This window comes from Gopherus evgoodei, chromosome 1 (genome assembly GCF_007399415.2).
Source record: "Gopherus evgoodei ecotype Sinaloan lineage chromosome 1, rGopEvg1_v1.p, whole genome shotgun sequence".
NCBI lineage: Eukaryota > Metazoa > Chordata > Testudines > Testudinidae > Gopherus > Gopherus evgoodei.
Genome location: NC_044322.1, coordinates 214,843,839 through 214,867,596, shown reverse-complemented (window position 1 = coordinate 214,867,596; position 23,758 = coordinate 214,843,839). Strand labels below are relative to the sequence as shown.

Below are 23,758 nucleotides of genomic sequence, written 5' to 3'. Positions count from 1 at the left end.
CAATATTCCTAACTTCAGATACAAAAATGATACATGCATAGAAATAGGGTAATCATATTTAGTAAATTATAACCTTTTCAATGATATCTCACATGACCTATCTTGCACAAAATACATCATAATTATGCCATAATCATATCATATCATCTCTATGAAGAAGATGAGGTGCAGTGTCACAAGAGGGAATAGCAGTAACTAGGGCCAGCGCTTCTATTTAGGTGACCTAGGTGGTCACCTAGGGCACCAGGATTTGGGGGGGCAGCATTTTGCTGCTCTCGGCAGCAATTCGGCTGTGGGGGGTCCTTCAGCACTCCGAGTCTTCAGCGGCAATTCTGTAGCGGGTCCTTAACTCGCTCTGCGACCCGCCGTTGAAGTGCCCCAAAGACTGGGAGCAAGGAAGGACACCCCTGCCGCAGAATTGCCGCCGACTGAGAGCGCGGAAGGACCCCCACCTAGGGCGCCAAAAACCCTGGCGCCGATCCTGGCAGTAATCTTATCCCTGATTTTAAAAAAATGTGTAATCAACTGTTTTACATAAAACAGTTTAAACAAAACCTTCATTTTGTCTACATGAGGTGTATTAGCCAATTGTACACAGGTAGATTTCTTTTATGTTAGGCTTTGTGTATGTGCATGTTTGGTATAAAATAATGCTGAACAAATACAAAAGTGTGTGTGTGAGAATGGGTGACTTATCTATAAAATACATAGTGAGGTGGCGTGCCCTACCTCCAAGGTTGACAGGGAGGAACCATTCCCCACTCCCTGGTGGGTGGAGGCAGGCTGGGCCTGCCCCTCATGCCAGAAGGAGAGGGACAGAACAGAAAGTATAAAAGGCAAGACCTCCAGCTAAGTTGAGCCAGACACCTCTACTTTGCTGCTGGCGTCTACACCAGAGACTGAGCTGTGCTAACCACTGCCTGTGGAGCAGGACTCCAAGGAAGGGGAGCTGCTAAGGCTGCCATCGAACGAGTATCCCGAGGAACTGCTGGGTGCCGTGTACCCAAAGGAGACTGAGGGCCCAGGAGCAACGAAGCCCTACAAACAGGTAGTGGTAGAAAGTAATCCAGGGAAAGTCTGGTTGTGTTGCTGAAACCACAGTCAGCATGTTTCCACAGGATCCCCACTGACCCAGTGGCGGGATTCCTTGCTGGGACCTGGTGGAGTAGGATGGGCCAGGATCCCACTACCCCCTGCTGCCAACCCCACCCCTAAGGTGGTGCCTAATGACCTTAGGCCAGATGGCCTGTGTTTCTCTGCTGTCTGCCCCAAGCAGAGAGCTGGGCCATAGGCTGCTACTGCTCTGCCCCATCCACAGGGCTTTAGCCTGACTGTGTTTGCTGTCTGTCCCAGTCAGGCAGCTGGGCTAAAGATTGCCAGTTGCTCCACCCCACCCCACCCCAAAGGCCAAGGCCCTAGACTCTTTGCTGACACTTAGCATGCTAATCCCCCGTCCTTTGGCCTCAGCTGTAGGTGGTGCAGCAAGGTGGTGTGGCCTCCCTCCGTGACTGACAGGGAGGAACCTCTCTAAGCCACTACTAATAATATACAACTATTTTGAATGTGTGTTTCCCATGATTTATCTATCAAAAAGGACACAAGTTGGCTTGAATGCATGCTGAATTGTTTGGGGGAAATAGGGCGGAAGAGGGGGTGGGCATGTGTTGTATGTTTTGCTAAAATATTCCTTTAAATGTATCTGTCCTTCAAAAACTTTACTAAAATTAAGAGGCCTCTGCTACAGTGCTAATTTCCAATATATAGATTAAGCACCTCTTTCATGGAAGTCTACCAGTGAGACAAATGCTAAAGGAATTATGCAGAAAAAGAAGATTATTTTAGGACCCAAAGCTGAAAACAAAGTCTAATTACTAAGTGTCCACAGGTTTTGTAAAAAGTTTGAGAGAAATTTCCCTGCATGCTCCTTTTGAAGAGTTGGTCATATTTCTGCAAATAAAAACTACAACATGGGGAGGAACGGGGGTGGGGGGGTGGGAGGAGGTAAGGAGGCAACATATACCAGCATTCTTATCTGTCCTTTAGAGAGGTGGAAAAATCTTTCCATTTTATAATTGTAACCCTGCTGCCCCTCTAGTTGGCAGCAACAAGGGCCGGGTTCAGTATCCAGGGGTTCCGTTTCAGTAACACAATGCATAACCGGCTCGAGCCCCCACCCAGTGACCTGGGACACTCACATACCACACCCCCCTGGGCGCCTCTAGGAGGCAATACTTCCCCTCTCGCAAGCACGGAGTCTGAGTGTAGCAAAATCTTTTTTAATAAAGGAAGGAATCAATGCGGCATCCCATTGGAGAAACACCACAAACAGGGTTATAACACAAACCATAAACAAAAACCCACCTCCAAGTACATTTGCCACTGTCCTTTTTCCGCTTAGGGTTTTAAGTCCAATCACCCCAAAGTCCAACAACCCAAAAGTCTCTGGTCAATGCCACCCCAGAGTTCGAGAGTCTATCTGTAGAGGTCCCCCCCCAGCCTGGGTAGAAAGGGCACCTTACGTGGTCCGGGGCCAACTGCCCTGCCTCTCCGTGGGTTCTGCTTCCACCTTCTCCACAAACTGCTGTGCTTTACCAGCCGCTCCACTCTGCTCCTCCAGCCATCCTCAGGAACTGCTCCGCTCCACCAGCTGCTCTGCAAAACTGCTCAGCTCTGCTCACTCTGTGGGCCACTCCACCCGTCCCACAGCTACTCCGCTCTGCTGCCACCAGCTGTCCCGTGATCCGCTCCAGCCATCTCCGCAACTGCTCCACTCCACCAGCTGCTCTGTTCCACAGCATGTCTTCAGGCTCCCCCACTAATTAGCACAATGCTCAGTGCTCTCAGCTCAGTCATTTCAGCTTTTTTGTGATTTCAACTCTTAGTGATCTCAGCTCTTAGTGGGGGAGCCCCAGTGCTAGTGCACCATTAGCCCAAAGGGCATTCAGCTCAGTAACCTGTATTTAGATTCTTGAGAGAATAAAAAATCAACTCTGACATTCCACAGTGGAGAGAGGAGGGGGTGCAACTAGTGCTTCTGGCTCCACAAGGAGACTGCACCACCAGACACAGATACCTGTCCCCAACCTCTCTCAATTCTCTGGGTTTTGGAACCCATGTCCCATGTCTAGCCAGTACCACCCAACTGAGGGTGAGCAATTTGTCACCAAGCAATCCCACAGCTTGGGAGTCTGGGATAGGGTGGGCGTACCTATGCAAATACACTCTCTGAACTTCTTTCCACCAGATGTCAGTGTAGAGCTTATCCTGACTCTGCTTACATCCTCCCCCCAGCCAAGAATTTGTCGTCCCGACAAATCACATTCCCTACTATACCAACTTATTGGTCCCCTCCAAAAGGCATTAGATAGCCCACTTTAGCTTTCACAAACCTGTGTGCTAAATGTATAGGCTCCTCACTAATCACCCCAGGTGCATCGTAAGTTAATCGTTTCACTGGTCTTATTACCCTGTCTCGCCTATTAAGAATCTCTGTTGCTGTGGTAGGGGGGACATCCTCTTGAGTGCCGGATGGGAAGGTTTCCTGTGAGTTCCCCTCAGATACTGGCATAGGCTCCTGCATTTCTAGTTCTAACAGTGGAGGGTCGCAGGTGCTCTGGACATCCTCCATCTGTATGTCACCATTGTCCAATAGCCTGTGTAAGTCATTACACTGGGGTCCCACCAGTGGCTCAGGGATGTCAGGAATGGGCCTAAATACTTCTGCCATAGGGTTTAGGGCGGAAGAGGATGTGCTCGCTTCTGATTCAGCGGATCGAGACTGAAATCTTGTCTTCATCCCAGGATACACCATGGTTGTGTCTTCCTCCTCAGACTCACTGTCAGATGTGCCGAGTAGGGGTAGGTTAGCTGCAGGAGGCCGGCTGTCCACATTGGAAGGCGGCTTTGGTACAGCACCTTCGTTCTGCCCAGTTGCCCTGTTGTGGCCAATCTCATAAGGGCTGCCTACCAATTCTCCCACAGGGAGCAAAAGGTTTCTATGCACGGTTTTGGTCTGCCCTGGACCCTCTTCAGGTTTTATCTTGTAGACCGGCAGGTCTCCTAGCTTTTCCATCACTAAGTAAGGTATTGCCTTCCATCTGTCAGCTATCTTGTGTTTGCCAGCAATACCCAAATTTCGCAGCAGGACTCTGTCCCCTGGCTGGAGCTCTTGCAGACGTACCCTAGCATCATATCGATGTTTGTTGCGGCCTGCATTCTTCTGAGCTGCAGATGTAGCTAAGTGATAAGCATCCCGCAGCTTTTCTCGTAGACGGGATAGATATTGCTGGTGAGTTTCATAGCTATCTCCATCCTCGAATACACCAAAGCACAGGTCTATAGGTAATCTTGGTTCTCGCCCAAACATTAAGAGATACGGGGTGACTCCCGTAGCGTCGTTCTTTGTGGCGTTGTAGGCGTGCACTAGAAATGCGACATGTTGGCTCCAGGTTGCCTTCTGCTCTGGCCGCAAAGTCCCTAACATATCTAAAAGGGTTCGGTTGAACCTCTCTGGCTGAGGGTCACCCTGTGGGTGATAAGGCGTTGTCCTTGACTTTTTAATTCCTGCTATCCTCAGCACCTCCTTCAGAAGGTGACTCTCAAAGTCTCGTCCCTGATCCGAGTGTATCCGGGCTGGGAATCCATAAACTGAGAAATATTTTTCCCATAGTATTCGAGCGACAGTAGTGGCCTTCTGATCACGTGTGGGATATGCCTGCGCATATCGCGTGTAATGGTCGGTCACTACTAGGATGTTCCCAATATTCCTCTTGTCCACTTCTAAAGACAAGAAATCAATGCAAACCAGCTCCAGAGGTTTGTTGCTGGCGATGTTCTTCAGATATGCAGCCCTCGTGGGCAGAATTTTCCTTTGCACACATCGCGCGCAGGTCTCACATTTCCGGCGAACATCTTCAGCCATCCGTGGCCAATAGAATCTACTGCGGATAAGTTCCAGGGTCCTCTCCATCCCTAAATGTCCAAAGTCATCATGCAGGGCCCTCATGGCCAGGGCTCTGTAATCTTTTGGCAGCACTAGTTGATTCCGTTGCTTTTGTAGAGGGTCTGTGGTCGTGCGGTGTAGCACTCCCTGAATCAATTTTAGTTTGGTCCATTCTCTTAATAGTAGTTTGCCCTCTGGGGTAGGTGGGACAACCTCAGCTGGGCCTCGCCTCTCTCTTTTGGCAAGTAGTGTATCACGAATGTCAGCATCTTGTAGTTGGGCCTCTTGCCAGTCAGCCGTATTGAGCATGGGCAAGGGAGATTGGTCCAAAGCAATATAGTTCACTGAAGCAGAAGGCACGCATTCAGGGGGCAGGCCCAAAGCTTCAGCAACACATCCATGAAGGCTCTCAGGGGACTCCGGCTCTCGGCGACTCACACTGCAAATAGCTCTCACGCCATCCGTGGGTATCACAGCAACATCAGGTGCCTGCGGACGTCTGGACAAGGCATCTGCATCTACATTGCTCCTCCCTGATCGGTATTGAATGCTGAACTCATAGCTAGCCAAGGCAGCCACCCATCTCTGGCCTGTAGCATCCAATTTAGCACTTGTTAACACATAGGTCAGTGGGTTGTTGTCTGTCCACACCTGGAACTGAGCACCGTACAAGTAGTCTCGGAATTTCTCAGTGATGGCCCATTTCAAGGCCAAGAACTCCAGCTTGTGGATGGGGTAGCGAGTTTCACTGTCAGACAGTCCTCGGCTGGCAAAGGCTACCGGTTTGCGTTTGCCTTCCACTTCCTGATACAGTACTGCTCCCAGACCCTCCAAACTGGCATCAGTATGCAGGATAAACGGTTTGCTTGGGTCAGCAAAGACTAGGACGGGAGCATGAGTTAAGCGAGTAATGATTTCCCGAAAAGCTCTCTCACATCTTTCATCCCACCGCGGCCCAAATGGTTCGAAGGGGCCATAGTGTCTCTGCAAAGGCGGCTTTGGAGGCCTCCGCTTATTCTGGGTCTTAGAATTGTTCTTGTTGGACTGGTATCCCCTGGTAAGATCATTCAGAGGTTTTACAATCGTAGCATAGTTCTTCACAAATCTGCGGTAGTAACCACTAAATCCAAGAAACGTCTTGAGTTCTCTGTAGTTAATGGGACGTGGCCAGGTAGTGAGTGCTTCTATTTTATCGGGGTCAGTACTCACACCCTCTTGGGACACGATGTGACCTACATACTTCACTGAGGTTTGGCAGAACTGGCATTTATCGATTGAAAGCTTCAAACCGTATGCCTCCAACCTGTCGAGCACTTTAAGAAGTCTTTCTTCATGTTCCTCCAGGGTTCTTCCAAACACAATCAGGTCATCCAAGTAAACTAACACCTGCAGTAAATTCATGTCTCCCACGACTTTTTCCATAAGACGTTGAAATGTGGCAGGTGCTCCAGAAATCCCTTGGGGCATGCGTTCGAACTGATAAAACCCTAATGGGCAGATGAAGGCTGTCTTCTCCTTATCTTCTTCACCTAGAGGGATCTGGTAGTATCCATTCCGAAGATCCAACACAGAGAACCACTGACTACCCAGCAAACAGTCCAAGGCATCTTGTACTCGAGGCATGGTGTACTGATCAACTGTAGTGCGCCTGTTTAGGGTGCGGTAGTCAATACACATCCGGATTTTTCCACTCTTCTTACGAACGACCACAATGGGTGAGGCATAGGGGCTTCGTGACTCTGTGATGATACCATTCGCGATCAGCTCTTGAAGATGATGGTGCACGTCTTCCATCTCAGAGAGGGCAATCCTCCTAGACCTCTCCCTGAAGGGTCGGGGATCTTGTAGCCTGATATGGTGTTCCACTCCCTTTGCACATCCCACGTCCCACTCATGTAGTGAGAACACTTTGGATCTCTCGCAAAGCTTCTTCCTCAGGCGATCCTTCCACTCCTCAGACAGCGGTGAGTCCCCGAAGTCAAACTTCGCAGGATCTATCATTGGAACTTCAGCTTCACACTGGGGTCTCACAACGCTTTCAGGCTCAAAGATGTCTGCAACCTTCTGCCCTGGTTTTACAAACACATCACGGCGTGTTTCATTAGCAACCAGTATCGTCACCTCCTCCTGGGCTTCAGCAGGTAGGGTTATGACTCCGCTGAGAACCAGCACTCCTTCTGGGAGCCCTCCCTTGGTTGGCTGCTCTACCACAGCTAATGTTCCCTTACTGCCTTTTAGGCAGGTACTCCTGACAATCACCTCCTTTTCTGACATGGCAGGCACCACTAAAGGGACCGGGCCCGCATACCTCAGTGCTCCGACTGGCAAATCAGGCATCACTTTTCTCGTGTCCTCAATTTTTCTGTAAGCCTCGGCACAGTGCGTGTGTATCACCAAGGTATTCAGATATTGGTCTCCTGCTCGCTGTCTGCAGTAATCGGCCAGTATCCTAAAGAGGCTGGAGTTGGTCCCTATTAGCACAGACACATCAGAGGCTCCTTTGGGGTCAGGGCATATTAAAGCTGCAGTGTCCACCTCCTGTCTTACCCCAGCAATCTCTTCTGGGAATTCCAGGTGTACTATGACATAGCCCTGATAAGGGTATTCATCCATGCTGAGGCCACACAGACCAATGCCAGTCAGTGGCTGTATGGGCAGGTGCCTAAGCATCTGTTGGTAGAATGACTGAAATATAATAGTCACTTGAGATCCAGTGTCAAGCACGGCTTTACACTCCGCCCCTTCAATCCTCACCATGACCTCTGCTCGAGGCCCTATCAGTCCTGCAGGGATCCCAGCTGGTTGGTCTCTTCTGGGGGAATCTTCAAATCCTCTAGGCCTAGGTGGTCTCCGTCCCCGGACCTTCTGGCAGCTACTGGATCTCTCCCAACTGATCCTCAGCTTTTCATACACTAAGGAGGGGTTCTCTTCCTTATGGCAGTTAGCAGCACTGTGCCCATCCTGACCACACCCGTAGCAAAAGAAGTGTCCTTTCTCCATTTGGCGAGGTGGGACGGTGACTCTAGATACTGACTTCCCTATCATCACAGTCTGAGGCTCCTTATTCCTGGAAGTCTTAGCTTGGTCAATGATGCTTTGCAGCTCAGCTATCCGTTCTGTCAGGACCTGCATTTGTTGGGCAAGTTCCTCTGTGGTGCTCACCATCAGTACGCTGGCCATTGGCGGTGGCGTCGTGCTGGCTGGTTCCAATGTTTGGGCTTCCCAACACTCGCTGGCTGCCTGCCTTTCTTCTTCTTCCCTGACCTCCTTTATCAGCTGGGAGTAACTTGGGGGATGTTCCTGCCGTTCTCTTAGTCGGAGATGAAGTAGGATTGGGTTCCAATACTGAGTCCCTCTTACAACTTGAGCCAGTCTGGTCTGATCCATCTGCTCAGCAGTCACTGCTCCCCTCATAACAGCTCTCTGAAGTAGTCTCTCCAGCCTCTGTATATAGGCTGAAATTTTCTCACCCCTTTGCTGTCGGGAATTAATGAATTTACAGTAACTGTCCTCAGGGCCCTCTACGCTCCCAAAGGTATTATCAAGGGCCTCTAGGCAGTCCTTCACACTGACCTCAGGGTCAGTGAGCTTCAGGGTGCGAATTACATCTAATGCTGGGCCACTAAGGCTCTCTATTAGACATCGTCGCTTTTCTACATCGGGTACGGCCCACTCCCGCAGCATTTCAGTAGTATGCTCCGACCAGAGTTCAAACTCCTCTTCCCCATCAAATAACCTTAACTTACGACAAGAGTTTGACCGTAGCATAGGCCAACACAATCTTTTCCAATATATGCCCCAGTGCTTTTGCCCAATCATAGGCTGAGTCTGCCGCCCCTGAGCTAGAGGCTGCAGGACTGGGGCCCAAGAAACCCGACATATTAGCCATTATACAAACAGTAGTTTCCTCAAAATATAAACATAATTATTTCCCAATACAGTGGAACACTCAACAAGTGCTTGCGAGGGGTACTGACCCAGGTATCCTGGACGAGCCCCCAAAAATGTAACCCTGCTGCCCCTCTAGTTGGCAGCAACAAGGGCCGGGTTCAGTATCCAGGGGTTCCGTTTCAGTAACACAATGAGTAACCGGCTCGAGCCCCCACCCAGTGACCTGGGACAGTCACATACCACATCACCCTGGGCGCCTCTAGGAGGCAATACTTCCCCTCTCGCAAGCACGGAGTCTGAGTGTAGCAAAATCTTTTTTAATAAAGGAAGGAATCAATGCGGCATCCCATTGGAGAAACACCACAAACAGGGTTATAACACAAACCATAAACAAAAACCCACCTCCAAGTACGTTTGCCACTGTCCTTTTTCCGCTTAGGGTTTTAAGTCCAATCACCCCAAAGTCCAACAACCCAAAAGTCTCTGGTCAATGCCACCCCAGAGTTCGAGAGTCTATCTGTAGAGGTCCCCCCCCCCCAGCCTGGGTAGAAAGGGGCACCTTACGTGGTCCAGGGCCAACTGCCCTGCCTCTCCGTGGGTTCTGCTTCCACCTTCTCCACAAACTGCTCTGTTTTACCAGCTGCTCCACTCTGCTCCTCCAGCCATCCTCAGGAACTGCTCCGCTCCACCAGCTGCTCTGCAAAACTGCTCAGCTCTGCTCACTCTGTGGGCCGCTCCACCCATCCCACAGCTACTTCGCTCTGCTGCCACCAGCTGTCCCGTGATCCGCTCCAGCCATCTCCGCAACTGCTCCACTCCACCAGCTGCTCTGTTCCACAGCATGTCTTCAGGCTCCCCCACTAATTAGCACAATGCTCAGTGCTCTCAGCTCAGTCATTTCAGCTTTTTTGTGATTTCAACTCTTAGTGATCTCAGCTCTTAGTGGGGGAGCCCCAGTGCTAGTGCACCATTAGCCCAAAGGGCATTCAGCTCAGTAACCTGTATTTAGATTCTTGAGAGAATAAAAAATCAACTCTGACATTCCACAGTGGAGAGGAGGGGGTGCAACTGGTGCTTCTGGCTCCACAAGGAGACTGCACCACCAGACACAGATACCTGTCCCCAGCCTCTCTCAATTCTCTGGGTTTTGGAACCCATGTCCCATGTCTAGCCAGTACCACCCAACTGAGGGTGAGCAATTTGTCACCAAGCAATCCCACAGCTTGGGAGTCTGGGATAGGGTGGGCGTACCTATGCAAATACACTCTCTGAACTTCTTTCCACCAGATGTCAGTGTAGAGCTTATCCTGACTCTGCTTACATAATGAAAAATAGAGAAATAAAACCATTACAATAAAAGGCCTGCTGCCTTTGCCCATCTAAGGATAGAGAGAAAAACACAGTTTAAGTTAAGAGGAATTGCTGCAATGAGAATGAGGGAGAACGTGTGGTAGTTTTAAGGCTAAAGTTGGGATAGTTCAGTGTTTACAATCACTTCCCAAAGCACAAGAACAGTCACCCACTCATTACACGTGTTCAAACTAGTGCTAAGTTAAGAAATTAATATCTCAGGCTGAACCAATTACCATAACTATGGGAGTTGGGTGGGGATTTTTTTCTGCTTTTCCCACGTCTACAGAGCACTTTACACATAGTCATATTTAAAATGCTCTTTCCCTCACTATTAACAAGATTAAAATTTTGCTTTTGTTTTGTGTTGTTCCTTTATTCCCTTCTCTCCCCTCCTCAAACCTGATGATGGTATACGCCACATGTACAAATCACAGGACTATGTGACTACATAATATCAAATCTTTGACTGTTCTCTGATCACATTTGCTCTAGATCTTCCTTGTCAGTGTTTCCCAACATGTCTTCAGAAGATAACTGGTCGGAGCCCTTGCCTGTGACTCCAATAATCCAAGAAATTGCTGACAAGGTGAGTGGCATGCAATGAAAGATGAACAACAGAAACAAATACAACAGAAGTTTACATCTTCAAAGCAAATTCTAGAGATTAGGGAGTGAAGCTACAACTTTCTTTAAAATCCAATATTCAGCACTGAAAATGGAAGCCCTCTTGATTGATTAGAAGCATACTTTAAAAGAGACTGTGCTAACTTAACTCTGTGAAAATTCGTAGGTTCATATCTGCCAAGGCCAGAAGGGATCACCTAGTTTCACATCCTGTATAGCACAGGCATAGAACTTTTCAATCTTTTAATCCATCTGATGTGGCCATGTTAATTTAATATCATTCTACTTTAATTGAAATGTCATGTGATATCAAGTGTGGTACAGAAGTCTAGGTCGATTACATCAATGCTATTACCTTTATCAACCAAATTTATAATCTCATCATAAAAAGATGTGAAGTCATTATGACAGGATCTATTTTCCATAAAGCCTCATTAATTGGCATTAAGTATATTAACCTCCTTTAACTCTTTATTAATCGAGTCTCATATCAGCCACTCCAATATCTTGCCCACTATCGATGTCAGACAGGCAGACCTATAATTGCTGGGTTATCCCAGTTATCCTTTTTAAATATTGGCACAACATTACTTTTCTTCCAGTCTTCTGACCCTCTGCTTTCCAGTCTTCTGGGAGCTGTAGAGACAGTCCTGACAGCAATATATGAAAGACAGCAAGGTCTAGTGGTCAGTACAGGCACTTGAAGCTGAGTCTACACAGCCTAATTAACTACCAGAGCAGGTCCACTGATAGTAGCAGTGGTAGAAGCACCTGTGCAGACAGGGTTTTAGGTGTCTTTATAAGTGTGCCATTGCACTCTGATCTGTACAGAACTGGTTGACAGGGTAGTAAAAATATCAGTGTTCTGCCTACACTGGTATTTGGGCTAGTGGAGCTGCACTGGCAGTGAATTGGAGGTCCCGTTTGCTAATGCAGAGCAGGCCAGGGAGTCAGGCTTTTGTTCTTGGTGCCAGGGCCGGCTCTAGGGTCCCATTACTGGGGGGCAGAGGAGGGAAGTGGGTATTTTGGGGCCCTGTAAACAAATAACCTTCTAGGAGTCCAGGGGCTAGTCTGATCCCTGGAAAATCTTGGATTTTAGGAAAGTAAAAGTTGGTTACTTTGTCAGTATTTTCCTGTGATTTATAATTTTGGCTTTTCTGACAATGATTTAGGGCCCCTTGAAGGTTGTTCAGGCTCCAGGGGGCATGGGGCAAATTCCCTGGATCTGCCTGGCTCAGTCATGGCTCAATTTTCTCAGCTGTAAAATGGGACATGAATAACACTTCCCTTCCTCACCCGGGAGCCGTGTGGTTTAATTAGCTCATGTTTGTCAGGTACATTGAGAGTCTCCCTCGAAAGACACTATAGACCTACAATATGTTACTGCTGGTGTATGTGCACTCACTGTAAAAACCTGACAGTGTCCCAAAGATTTTATAATCCAAGTTTAAATGTGCACCCAGCACGTGTCAGGAATGCGGCCGCAATACTTAGTTTTCAGCGGTCACAAATATGGGGCAAATGGTGAATCTTCAAGTCAGATTCTGCTTTCATTCACACAGGGGTCAACTGAGGTTCTAAATTTACTCCCCTGTTAATTGAGAGCAGAATATAGCCTCTGGAGTGCAGATATGTAGAATACTTTCCTGAAAGTAGGTCAGGTGTCCTGCACTTTGAGTACTTTAGAGCACTCACTTGTTCAGTTATCTTTAAAACTGTAAACAAAATTAATCCTCCCCTTGAGCCAGTGTCTTTGCCCCCTAGGGCCTTTCCAGCCACAACTCTCCTGCTGAGCTGGTTCAGTTCTCCCCCTCTGGGGGTGCCGCAATGTCCAGGCCACTTCCCCACTGTGGCTAATGGGTGGGGGGGAGACCCAAGCCCACCCACTACTCCAGGTCCCAGACCAGGGACCCTTTAGATAGCAGCAGTCTGCTGTGTCCCTTTATCTAAATCACACTGCTGCTCTAATTCCCTGGACCACTTTCCTGCAGCCCTGCACCATCTTCACCCTTACCTCAGCACCTTGTCCTGATGGAACCTGCACAACCAGCTCAGGATTCCTTCTTGTTCTCCCTGGCTTCTGGCAGCTCTACCATCCCCAAGGTGCTGCAGCTCCCTCAGCCAGCCACACACCATCCACACTCCTCCAATTCTAGCAAGGTACAGAACTCACACTGGCCCTGCAGTTCTTCTTATGTTGACCTGATGGGCCCTGATTGGCTGCTTCCCACACAGCTGCTCTAGGCAGTTTGGAGGACCTCTCTACTGCCCTTTTCTGGGGGTGGCAGAACCACAAGACCTCCAACAGAGGGCCTCAAGGCCTAGTCCACTCCATCATGCACATCTTACAGTGCTTATGGGTATTGATCAATTACCAGTTTTCATCCATGCTATCCTTCACGGATGAATACCATGAAAGCAGTGCGTTAGGTGTAGTGAGTTTGTCAGGTCTGAGACAGGAGTTGCTTGTAAAGAACAGTGAACCCTTTGACAGTTGGCACCAACGGGTCTCTATGTCACAGTGCTCAAGTGTCATGTGATGGCAAACTGGAGGTGATGCCTCCTTTAAGAGGGAGCTGGGCCTGACAGACTGAGGTCAGTGGATGGACAAGGGTTTGGGGGGGAGATTTTGCAGAAAGCAGGAGCTTCGGATGAAAGAGACTTTCAGGAAAGGCCAGGCAGCAATCCTAGTTTTCACAGGGCTATGAAGCCTGGTTAGAAGGAAATGTTGAGCCTAGGGAATAAGGCTGAAAGAACTAAGTTGAGTTGTTTACTTAAAAGCAAGGTCCAAGAAGGGAAATGCTGTCTGCTGCCTTTAAGTCTATGTGCATTCTGAGAGAGGGAAACTGAGGAAGTGGACATATGACGAGAAAGGATATGCTGATCCCATGACACCATCTAACCCTCTTTCATTTTTCTATAGGTGAAGCCACAGCTGGAAAAGAAAGTGGGCAAGACATATCCAGTCTATGCAGCCCAAAAGTATAGATATCTGGAAGAGATAGTTGGTGCAAGTCACTACCTCATTCAGGTCAGTATTCAATGTAGGATGGAAGAAATGAGGGATTTTGCCAAGTGTTCTACCTGGAGAAGAACTTAGATGTCATTTGGAGTGGCTTGAGACAAGAAATAATGATCAAACATTGCAGGGAAAGAGCCAATTTAAGTTTTAATCAAGGTAGGGACTATCTCTCGTGTGCTTGTACAGTGCCTTGCTAGCACTTACCAGGTGATATTTTGCTACAGAAAAGAAGCTGGTTTTGTCAATCTCATCTCAGGATTTATAAGGCATGAGTCACATGCTTTGAGTTGTATATTGTAAAATTTTAGGATTGCCCAGAGGGCGATCTCCATTCAAGACTCTACAATCACTTTCTCAACTCTCACCCTCAGAGACAGAAAATGTCCAAATCATGATAGACCTCAGAGACAGGTGTAGAAGAGGTTATTTTACCCCTATATTTGGCACAAGTGCAACTGCTGCTGGAATTCCGTGTCCAGTTCTGGTGTTCACAATTCAAGAAGAGTGTTGATAAATTGGGGAGAGTTCAGAGAAGAGCCATGAGTATGGTTAGAAAACATGTCTTGTAGTGATAGACTCAAGGAGCTCAATCTACTTGGCTAACAAAGAGAATATTAAGAGGTGACTTGGTTCCTTTCTGTAAGTACCTACATGGGAAATAAATATTTCATAATGGACTTTCAGTCTAGCAGAGAAAGGTATAACATGATCCAATGGCTGGAAGTTGAAGCTAGACAAAATGAGACTGGAAATAAGGTGTACATTTTTAATTGTGTGAATAATTGACTATTGGAACAGTTTACCAAAGGTCATGATGGATTCTCCAGAAGTTTACAGGAGACCAGACTAGATGATCATACTAGGGTACTTGCCTGGGAGGTAGGAGACTCTGGTTCAATTTCTCTCCTTTGCCTGGTGGGGAGAAGGGATTTGAAGATGGTCTCCACATCTCAGGTGTGTGCCCTAGTTACTGAACCGCAGACTCACTCACTCTCTGTTTGGGCCAGTGCATATTTAATTAGTTACACAGTGGAACAGCTTCAATGGGAGAGTCAAAGTGCCCCCCTGCCTCAGACTACCCCATAGTCCAGGGGTTAGGACATTCAGCTGACAGATAAAAGACCCAGAACCAACTCCTTTTGTCTTGTCATGCAGAAGGGGGACCTGAATGGGGTGTCTCATGGCCCAGGTGAGTGCCCTTACCACTGGGCTAAAGGTCATAAGGGAGGTTATTGCCTTTTCTATTTTTTCTGGCATCAGGTGTGCTCTGAGCACACCTACTAGATCAGGCCCTGCAGGTAAGATAGGCAGGACAAACCTCATGTGAGAATCCCATTGCAGGTTTGCTGTGAGTTAGGTGTCTAGACACCTGCCTGAGACAAGAGTGCACATGCCCAGTGGCAGAAACTTAGGCGACTAGCAAAAATTACAGCAAAAATGTAGGTGCTCAGGGAATATAGGCACCCCCAGCGTTAGGTGGCAGCTGAGCAGGGGTTTTGTGAATACCAGTGGTGCTTAAACATTGGACTTAAACTCCTTAGGCTCCTGAGCCCCTTTGTCAACCTGGCCCTGAATCTCCCAGCACAAGCTATCTGGGTAAGGACACTGCTCTGCCAAGGCAGGTGTTGTGTATTTACCTGCTTTAGGCAAAAAAAAAGAAAAGAAAAATACAGAGGAGGTTCACTGTAGTACTCACAAGTTCACCTCGCTGCAGAAATAGCCAATAGTTGGGTATGTGGTAACTCACCAGGCCTCCTAGGGTACGTCTACACAGCAACTAACAGCTGTGGCTGGCCTGTGCCAGCTGATTTGGGCTCACAGGGCTTGGGCTGCGGGGCTGTTTCATGACTAATGTCTGGGCTTGAGGTTTGAGCTAGAGCTTGGGCTCTAGGACCCTGTGAGGGGGGAGGTCCCAGAGCTCAGGCTCCAGCCTGAGCCCAGAAGTCTACACAGCAATGAAACAACCCCACAGCCCGGGCCCTGGGAGCCTGAGTCAGCTGGCACAGGCCAGTCACAGATTTTTCTTTGTTGTGTAGACATGCATCTACAGATCAGTGCATTAAGCCTTTCATTATTGTGGTATTTATTTTTCCTGGAGGCCTGGCTCAGCCAGGTCGGCACTGAAAAGATATACAGTAGGTGACTAAGTCCCTGTCTCAATGAGTTTACAGTGTAGACCATGTTAGGGGGCTTATTTCTTCACGTTTTTACCTCCCTGGTCGTTCTTGCATGAACAGAGAGCAACAATACCCGAAGTCCAAAGGTGCAAACAATTTGATGTTTATTGGGATCAACATTCAGCAAGCATGAGTTCAGTTTCCTTCCTCAGTGTCCTCCTTCCCAGCGCTGACACCACAGAGCCTTGCCTATGTCCCTGTTCCCCTTTCCTGTTCCTATTCCCGCCTCCTTAGCGAAACATGATTTCAATTCCCCCCCTTACTTCCTGATTGACTGCAGACTATATAGTAAAACTTGAGTTTTGTTTAGCTATACCAGTGATTCTCAAACTTTTGTACTGGTGACCCCTTTCACATAGCAAGCCTCTGAGTGCGACCCCCCCCCTCCAAATTAAAAACACTTGTTTATATATTTAACACCATTAAAAATGCTAGAGGCAAAGTGGGGTTTGAGATGGAGGCTGACCGCTCGTGACCCCCCACATACTAACCTCACGACCCCCTGAGGGGTCCCGATCCCCAGTTTGAGAACCCCCGAGCTATACCTTAACCAATTATTTTACTGAAATTTAACTAACCAATCCTAACATATTGTAACAGTTATTTAACCAGTTATATCCCACCACCTTAATTGGTATACACCCAACAAAATTAATTATACAGCAGACACAAACAATTACAGAACCAGACAGAGATTACAGACAAACAATAGGGAAGTGGAGACTACACTGATAGAACAATACAGAAATGAGGATTTTACATCCCAGCTATTGATAAGTGAGTTCTTGCCAGACAGGATGCTATCAAACTAAAATTTCTTTTACATCTTTTAGGCTCTTCCCTTTCTCTGGAGGTGATAGGAATATTAGGACAGGATTGTATTCCTAACAGCCCAAGAGCACCTTATTTCAATATGACTAGTTTGAAATGTAAGGATATGACCACACACTTCCCAGTTTATGGCTGCCTCTGTTGCTTAGCCAAAGGCTTAACCTAAGAACCAGGCCTTAGGCCTGGTCTACACTGGGGGGGGGGGGGGGGAAATCGATCTAAGATACGCAACTTCAGCTATATGAATAACGTAGCTGAAGTCGAAGTATCTTAGATCGAGGTACCTACCGTCCTCACGGCGCGGGATCGATGTCCGCGGCTCCCCCTGTCAACTCCGCTACTGCCGTTTGCATTGGTGGAGTTCCAGAGTCGACAGGAGAGAATTTATATCGCAATATATCGATCCCCGAGAAATCGATTGCTACTCCCCGATACGGCCGGTAGTTAAGAAGTACCCTGAGACTGTTACAGTAAGAGAAGACCCTTTACACTGGCAAACAGTGATTTTGATTCTCTCTTTTATACCTCTATAACTAGCTAAGTGATAAGAATATTAGTACAGTCTTTGCAGACAGGCCTGAATGTCTATATCCTAACAGACCAGGAAAAAGATTTATAATGATGCCTAAAATTAAACTCCCGAGGTGGAGTTTTCAAGAATGCTGAAGGGACTTAAGTGACTTGTGCTCTTACATGACTTCAGCAGTTTTGAAAATCAGGCCACTTATTTAGGCTAAGAGTTGAGTGGGATTTTCAAGAGCACCAGAGCAAATAGGTTATTTTTGGTGGGGAGAGAGTTTCACAAAACTGCCTACAGAACTCGTGCTTCTAAGTGACGTAGGGGCTTTTGAAAATCTTTCCCGGGACCCTCATGTTAGGTACCCATTTTTGAAGATGTAGGCCCAAGACTTGAGGATTAAATGTGTATTTTTGCTATTCACATTCTGGGAAGGGCTGGCTCTTGAAATACAGATGTACATTGAGCCCCCAAACAAAGATGCCTGTCTGCTCCCAATTGAATATCTTTGGCTCTTTGTTTCTGAAAACTGGCATATTGGTTGGTTACAGCTGTGCCTGAAGCTGCTGCTGCTGTATTGCTAACTTGTACCACTGCAGTCCTTGGACACATGTGCACAGACTTGGGGAAGAGAAAACTGGGCCTCTCTGCTCTGAGAGTACAGGCCTCCACCACATGAATTCAAGGCAAATTATCATTAGTTCTGAGCAGATTTCAGCCTCTGGGGAGGTCCAGTCACTAGAGTGCATCATAATCAAACACTTGAGGCGTTCAGATTTCCCATAACAGGTAACTGTGGTGCTAGACAGGTCATTGGTCCAGTAATAAGCCAGACAGTTCTGTTTTTTCCCCCCCCCAGGTTTTGTCCTCTGTCCTGTACAGGTGTAAAACTGGATGTGCGTCTGTCTGGTTTCACGCTGCACTGGATGGAGGATGCCATTTTGAAGAGCACGCTGCTCTGCCCCTGCTGGCATGACCTCACACACACCACACATGTGACGCAGGAGGACGTGGGGGTGGGGCAGCATACTCTTTAAAATGGCATCCTCTGTCACGCAGGTGGGGGCGGGCCTACGCTATCCCCGAAGTACCAGATGGCCTGGTGTTCTGGGGATGCATCAGAGGCCACCCTAGGTGCCACTTATATCGGAAAATACATTACATTCCCTCTAGCTCTGCGTTAGCGACTTTCAACAGGAAGGGAGCACTGGAGGAAGGTCAGAGATTGACAAGGCCCAGCAAAGGTCAATGAAGAGAGCAAGCAGTACAAGTGGGTGGTTGCATGAAAGAGAGACTGTAAAAAGCAGTCTTTTCCACAAGAAGAGACAATGTGCAGGGGCTGTGACTTGAACTTGGGTTTCCTACCTCAGTGCCCTAACCAGCAGGCTCGACAGTCGATCAATCACTTTGTGTCTGCCTCACTGATTATATATACCCAGTGGAACAACTTCAACAAGTCAGGCAGAGAAACTGCTTCTTGAATACCTCACAGCTAGGGTTGCCAAGGTTTCACCGGGAGCCTTCTAAAATTGGGCTCTACCTCCTGGAGGCTACTGAAGCCAACGTGGGAGATTTTAGGTGCTAAAAGTCTGGCGGCTCAGCGGAGCTAAGGAAGGCCCCTACCCTGAGCGCCGACTCCGCACCTCCCACCGGTCAGGAACTTTGGCCAATGGGAGCTGTGGGGGGTGGTTCTTGCAGGCAGGAGCAGTGCATGGGGCCCCCTTTCCCCTGCCAGGGGCCACAGGGATGTGCTGGCCACTTCTGGGAGTGGTGCAGGGGGGAGCAGGCAGGGAGCGTGCCTTAGCCCTGCTGCACCACTGAACAGGAGCCACCCGAGGTATGCACCACCCCGCTGGAGCCCACACCCCTTACCCCCTCCCACACCCCAAGGTTCAACCATGAGCCCCCTCCCAGAGACAGCACCCCAAACTCCCTTCTGCACCCCAACCCCATTCCTCAGCCCCCTCCCACATCCAAACTCCCTCCCAGAACACACACCACCTCCTGCACCCCAACCCCCTGCCCCAGGTTCAGCCCCCTCTCACACTCTGAACCCCTCTGCCCCAGCCGAGCCCGCACCCTCTCCCGCACCCCAGCCTATTGAAAGTGACTGAGGATGGGGGTGAATGAGCAACAGAGGGAGCGGGAAATGAAGTGATTGGGGTGGGGCCTTGGGGAAGGGGTGGGGAATGGCCAGGGACTCAGGGAAGGGACAGGGCTGGTGGCAAGGCAAGGTGTTTGGATTTGTGTGCGTAGACATTTGGCAACTCTACTCATATCCCACTGGTTTGAGCACTCTGCTGAGAAACAGAAGACCCAGTACATCAGATGAGGATCATATTGAACCCAGGTCATCCAAACCCCACGTGAGTAAGGCTCCGTGTTTGTCATGCAGCTCACAGAAGTCATGGATTCTGTGATCTCCATGACTTCTGCAGCGGCTTGGGTGCTTGGCCGGGGGCCACCTAAGCAGCTCATGGAACTCCTAGGCCGGTAGCACCAGCTGCTGCTCCTGCAGTCTTGCTCCCCACCACTCCACAGCAGCAGCAGTTTGGGTGTGGAGAGGCTCAGGGCTGGAGGTTGGGGTGTGGAGCACTGCTTACTGAGGGGGGCTCCCCAGAAGAACTACAGGAAATCCTTTCCCTCAGCCCCTAGCTCCATGTGCTGCCTCAGCGGGCAGGCACCACCCTCGCAGCTCCCATTGCCGTGATTCCCAGCCGATGGGAGCTGCAGCACCAGGGCTTGGGGCAGAGTGAGGTAGCACATGGAGCTCAGGAGCTAGCTAGGGAGCCTGCCACAGCCCCATGAACCCTCCACCCCAGCACCCACTGTGCCCCCTGAACCGTGCTCCTCCAAACACTCACAGCATCTGCCCACCAGGCTGTGCCCTTCCAGCATCCGCAGTGCCCCCAGGGCTGTCCCCCCGAGCCGCCCCCACACACACACACGAGTCAGGGGTCATGAATTTTTGTTTACTGCCCATAACCTGTCCATGACTTCTACTAAAAATACCTGTGACTAAAACGTAGTCTTACACGTGACTACTCCCAGCCACTGGACTAAAAGTGATAAGGTGGGATATCACCATCTCCTCCTCTGGCCATTTTGTAAATCTATCCCCCCAAAATCAAAAAGGATCATTTGGGAAATATTGAAACAGTTTGTCGCCAGTTAAAAAAATATTTTTTGATTTGATTGACAGTCAAAATTGACACAAACAGTTTGGGTAGATTTGAAACAGCATTTTTAGTGACTAAATGGGGGGAGGTTAGCTCAGTGGTTTGAGCATTGGCCTGCTAAACCCAGAATTGTGAGTTCAATCCTTAAGGGGGCCACTTAGGGATCTGGGGCAAAAATTAGTCCTGCTAGTGAAGACAGGGGGCTGGACTTGATGGCCTTCCAAGGTCCCTTCAAGTTCTAGGAGATTGGTATATCTCCAGTTACTTTTTTTTTTTTTTTGTAAATATTAGTCCAAAAACATTTCACCTAGCTCATGTGAGAGGGGTGTCTTACCTAATCCCAGCATCCAGTCATTTGTGCCTTGATTTCCCCTCTGGTAGCAGGGTGCTTTCAGTATGGTCAGTAGCCAGACAAGCAGCCAACAAAAATTCCAGACAAGTCTTCAGCCCATTCTGTAAACTCAGACAGACCCTCTTAGACCTAGGGAAGTCCAACAGGAGGGTTTCTTTCCACTACATGCCTCCTTCCTCTTCCCTGCCTTTCATCAACTGACTTCTTATACAGAGACTGATGAAAACATCTCCTTTTTTTGAACTTTCTTTGTCCTATCCTGAGTGGCTTTGAAAACTGATATGGCCTTCTTGGAGAAAAAAAGGCTTAATTGGTTCACTACCAGAGATCTGATTGAAGTCAGTGAGAGTTTGCCTTAGGAAAAACTGATTGAAAACTTTTGGGTTTATGTGCAAAAAGCAGAAGATGAAGGGGCTCAGTGGGAAGGATAATTTTGGGGGTATAAAGACTGTGGCCTCAATTCAGCCCAAGGATGAACAGGTGCTACTCCCAGAACAACCAATGGAAGTGGCACATTCTTATAGCAGGGTTGAATTTGACCTTGTGAATGGGGGATAACATTTTTACTTCTATTGATCTTGAGGAACACACTCACATAGGCACAAAAGGCCTGTCACTGATCATACGTAGTAGGAAATGGGCACAGTCTCTACCGCTATTGAACGAGAGTGGGTGTGATTTAGTTCTCATTTTGTAGCTATTCAAAGTTCAGCACTGCATCTCCCCAAACATCCTTTCATTGGAATGTGCTTAGTCCATGGCTGTCCCATTCTCCTTGTCTTTCAGGTCTCTGTCAGCAACAGCCCTGATGAGTGTGTACACTTGTATGTGGTACAAATGGTTCTTGCTACCGCAGTGGATCCAGAACTCATGAATTATCAGCTGAAGAAAACCAAATGTGAGCCACTGGAGCCATTTTGATTGAGATGCTTGGGCCGGGCTCTTCTGTTGCTCTTTCTGCAGACTCCCAGCTCATACAACCAGTGTCAATACATGAACGAAAATAAAATGTAACTGATTTTGAAAACTAAGTTTGTGTTTCTGTGTCGCATGTAACAGAAGGTCTGTCTTCATTCCAGCAGTAAGTAATTGCCGCTAACTTACAATGGGCCTGCAAGGAGCCAACAGTTCAGCACTTCATTTCCTCAAAACATGCCTCTGTTAGAATCTGCTTAGTCCATGTGCTTGACTTTCCCATTCTCCTAGTTTGCTGCTTTCTGCTAATAACAGTAGCTTAGAGAACTAGAAGAATTTTTCTGCCAGCTCTGCCTTAAGTAAATCTTTCACATCCCCACTTGCCACATCCCCACTGCAGTCATAAGAAAAACAGCCATCTAACTGGACATTCCACACTGGACCATTACATCAATTGCTTCAGGAAAAAAAATCAACTCTGAAATCCTCAAACATGCATTACATCCACTGCAGTCTCTGTACCGCCCAGGGGATAGTCCCTGAAATCTAAACACCAGATAGAGATCAAACCAGTAGACAAAGGGCACTACTGTAGTCCCTAACCATGATAACTGTGACAACACAATCAATAGACAAGTCTCTTAAACTATCTATTACAATGACAGGTTTCAGAGTAGCAGCCGTGTTAGTCTGTATCCGCAAAAAAAACAGGAGTACTTGTGTTAGTCTCTAAGGTGCCACAAGTCCTCCTGTTCTTTTAATCTATTGTAAAGAACTTAAAAATGACCCCACACCATAATTCACACAGGAATTTAAAGACACTATCAAATCTTTCCCCAAACAACTCCAAGAAAAGCTTTATAATCTCATCCCCCACAACCCTCCCCATGGAACTTCTATGGGCTTCCCAAGATACCTAAACAAGGGAACCCAGGAAGATCTCGCATATCTGAAAATGGCACTTTCACTCAAGCAAAATCAGGACTCATAGAAACCATCCTCAATCCACTCACCACTGCAAGCTTCTTCCAAAACAGCACCAAGTTCCTCCAGAAACTCTGCAACATTAATCATCTCCCCCAGAACACCATCCTTGCCACTATGGATGCCACCTACCTAATACACCAACATCCCCTCACCATGATGGTATCCCGGCCTGCCTCAAATACTTACAAAATAATGCACAACACTCAGAAATGCACCCAACACACATCAACAAGCTCATCCATTTTATCCCAGACACACCACACGATCCATTGTCTACAGCCAAGCACTGAGGTACAACCGCATCTGCTCTAACCCCTCAGACAGAGACCAACACCTACAAAATCTCCACCAAGCATTCTCAAAACTACAATACCTGCACGAGGAAATAAGGAAACAGATCAACAGAGCCAGACGTGTACCCAGAAGCCTCCTACTGCAAGACAAAACCAAGAAAGAAACCAACAGGACTCCACTGGCCACCACATACAGTCCCCATCACTGCTATTTGCTGGGATCGACAGGGGAAACAGTCTCTCTCATCTAACCCAAGGGAGGCCTGCAAATAACTTGCACCTGGGCCTGCTCCACTTTGTTAGCCACTTCACTGAGACAGATGTGAGACTTGGGAAGCATAGACTCATAACCACTTCTCAACCAGCGTGGGGCAGGGAAAGCCCTACCAGTCTCTTCAGTGCACACAAATAACTGTTCAGGGGTTCCCCTCCCTGCTGCCTCCTGGCTGGCCATTCCTTCCAGTTTTCTAAAAGGCCAGTCCTTCCCCATAGCAGGTGTGGGTTTGCATAATTGTGTGTAAGATTCACACTCCACACTGGCTCCTGGTAAAATGCTCTGGCATCACCATGAAGGCACACTGCTAGGTACTGTGCTGTTTTCTTTTCAGGCCACTCATTCACAGAGAGTGACAGCTCAAAGTCTGTCAAGTGCTCATAGATTCCAGTCTCATCCAC

At 48.1% G+C, this 23,758-nt stretch overlaps 1 protein-coding gene across 1 annotated transcript; it reads left to right on the top strand.

Annotated features, from left to right (window-relative positions):
• The first annotated feature begins 786 nt into the window (after positions 1 to 786).
• Positions 787 to 21,918, top strand: LOC115646659 (cystatin-A5-like). The gene is made up of 4 exons (XM_030552740.1): positions 787 to 1,048; positions 10,679 to 10,772; positions 13,734 to 13,841; positions 21,675 to 21,918. Exons 2-4 carry the CDS (start codon positions 10,704 to 10,706, stop codon positions 21,807 to 21,809), a joined length of 312 nt encoding a protein of 103 aa, XP_030408600.1. The 5' UTR covers positions 787 to 1,048; positions 10,679 to 10,703; the 3' UTR covers positions 21,810 to 21,918.
• Positions 21,919 to 23,758: the final 1,840 nt, after the last annotated feature.

What these genes read in the sequence shown, in the direction of transcription:
- LOC115646659 (XM_030552740.1), top strand. Translation starts at nt 10,704, where the DNA reads ATGTCTTCAGAAGATAACTGGTCGGAGCCCTTGCCTGTGACTCCAATA. An exon ending in TCCAAGAAATTGCTGACAAG is followed by an intron (nt 10,773 to 13,733) that starts GTGAGTGGCATG and finishes ATTTTTCTATAG; the next exon opens with GTGAAGCCACAGCTGGAAAA. An exon ending in CAAGTCACTACCTCATTCAG is followed by an intron (nt 13,842 to 21,674) that starts GTCAGTATTCAA and finishes CTTGTCTTTCAG; the next exon opens with GTCTCTGTCAGCAACAGCCC.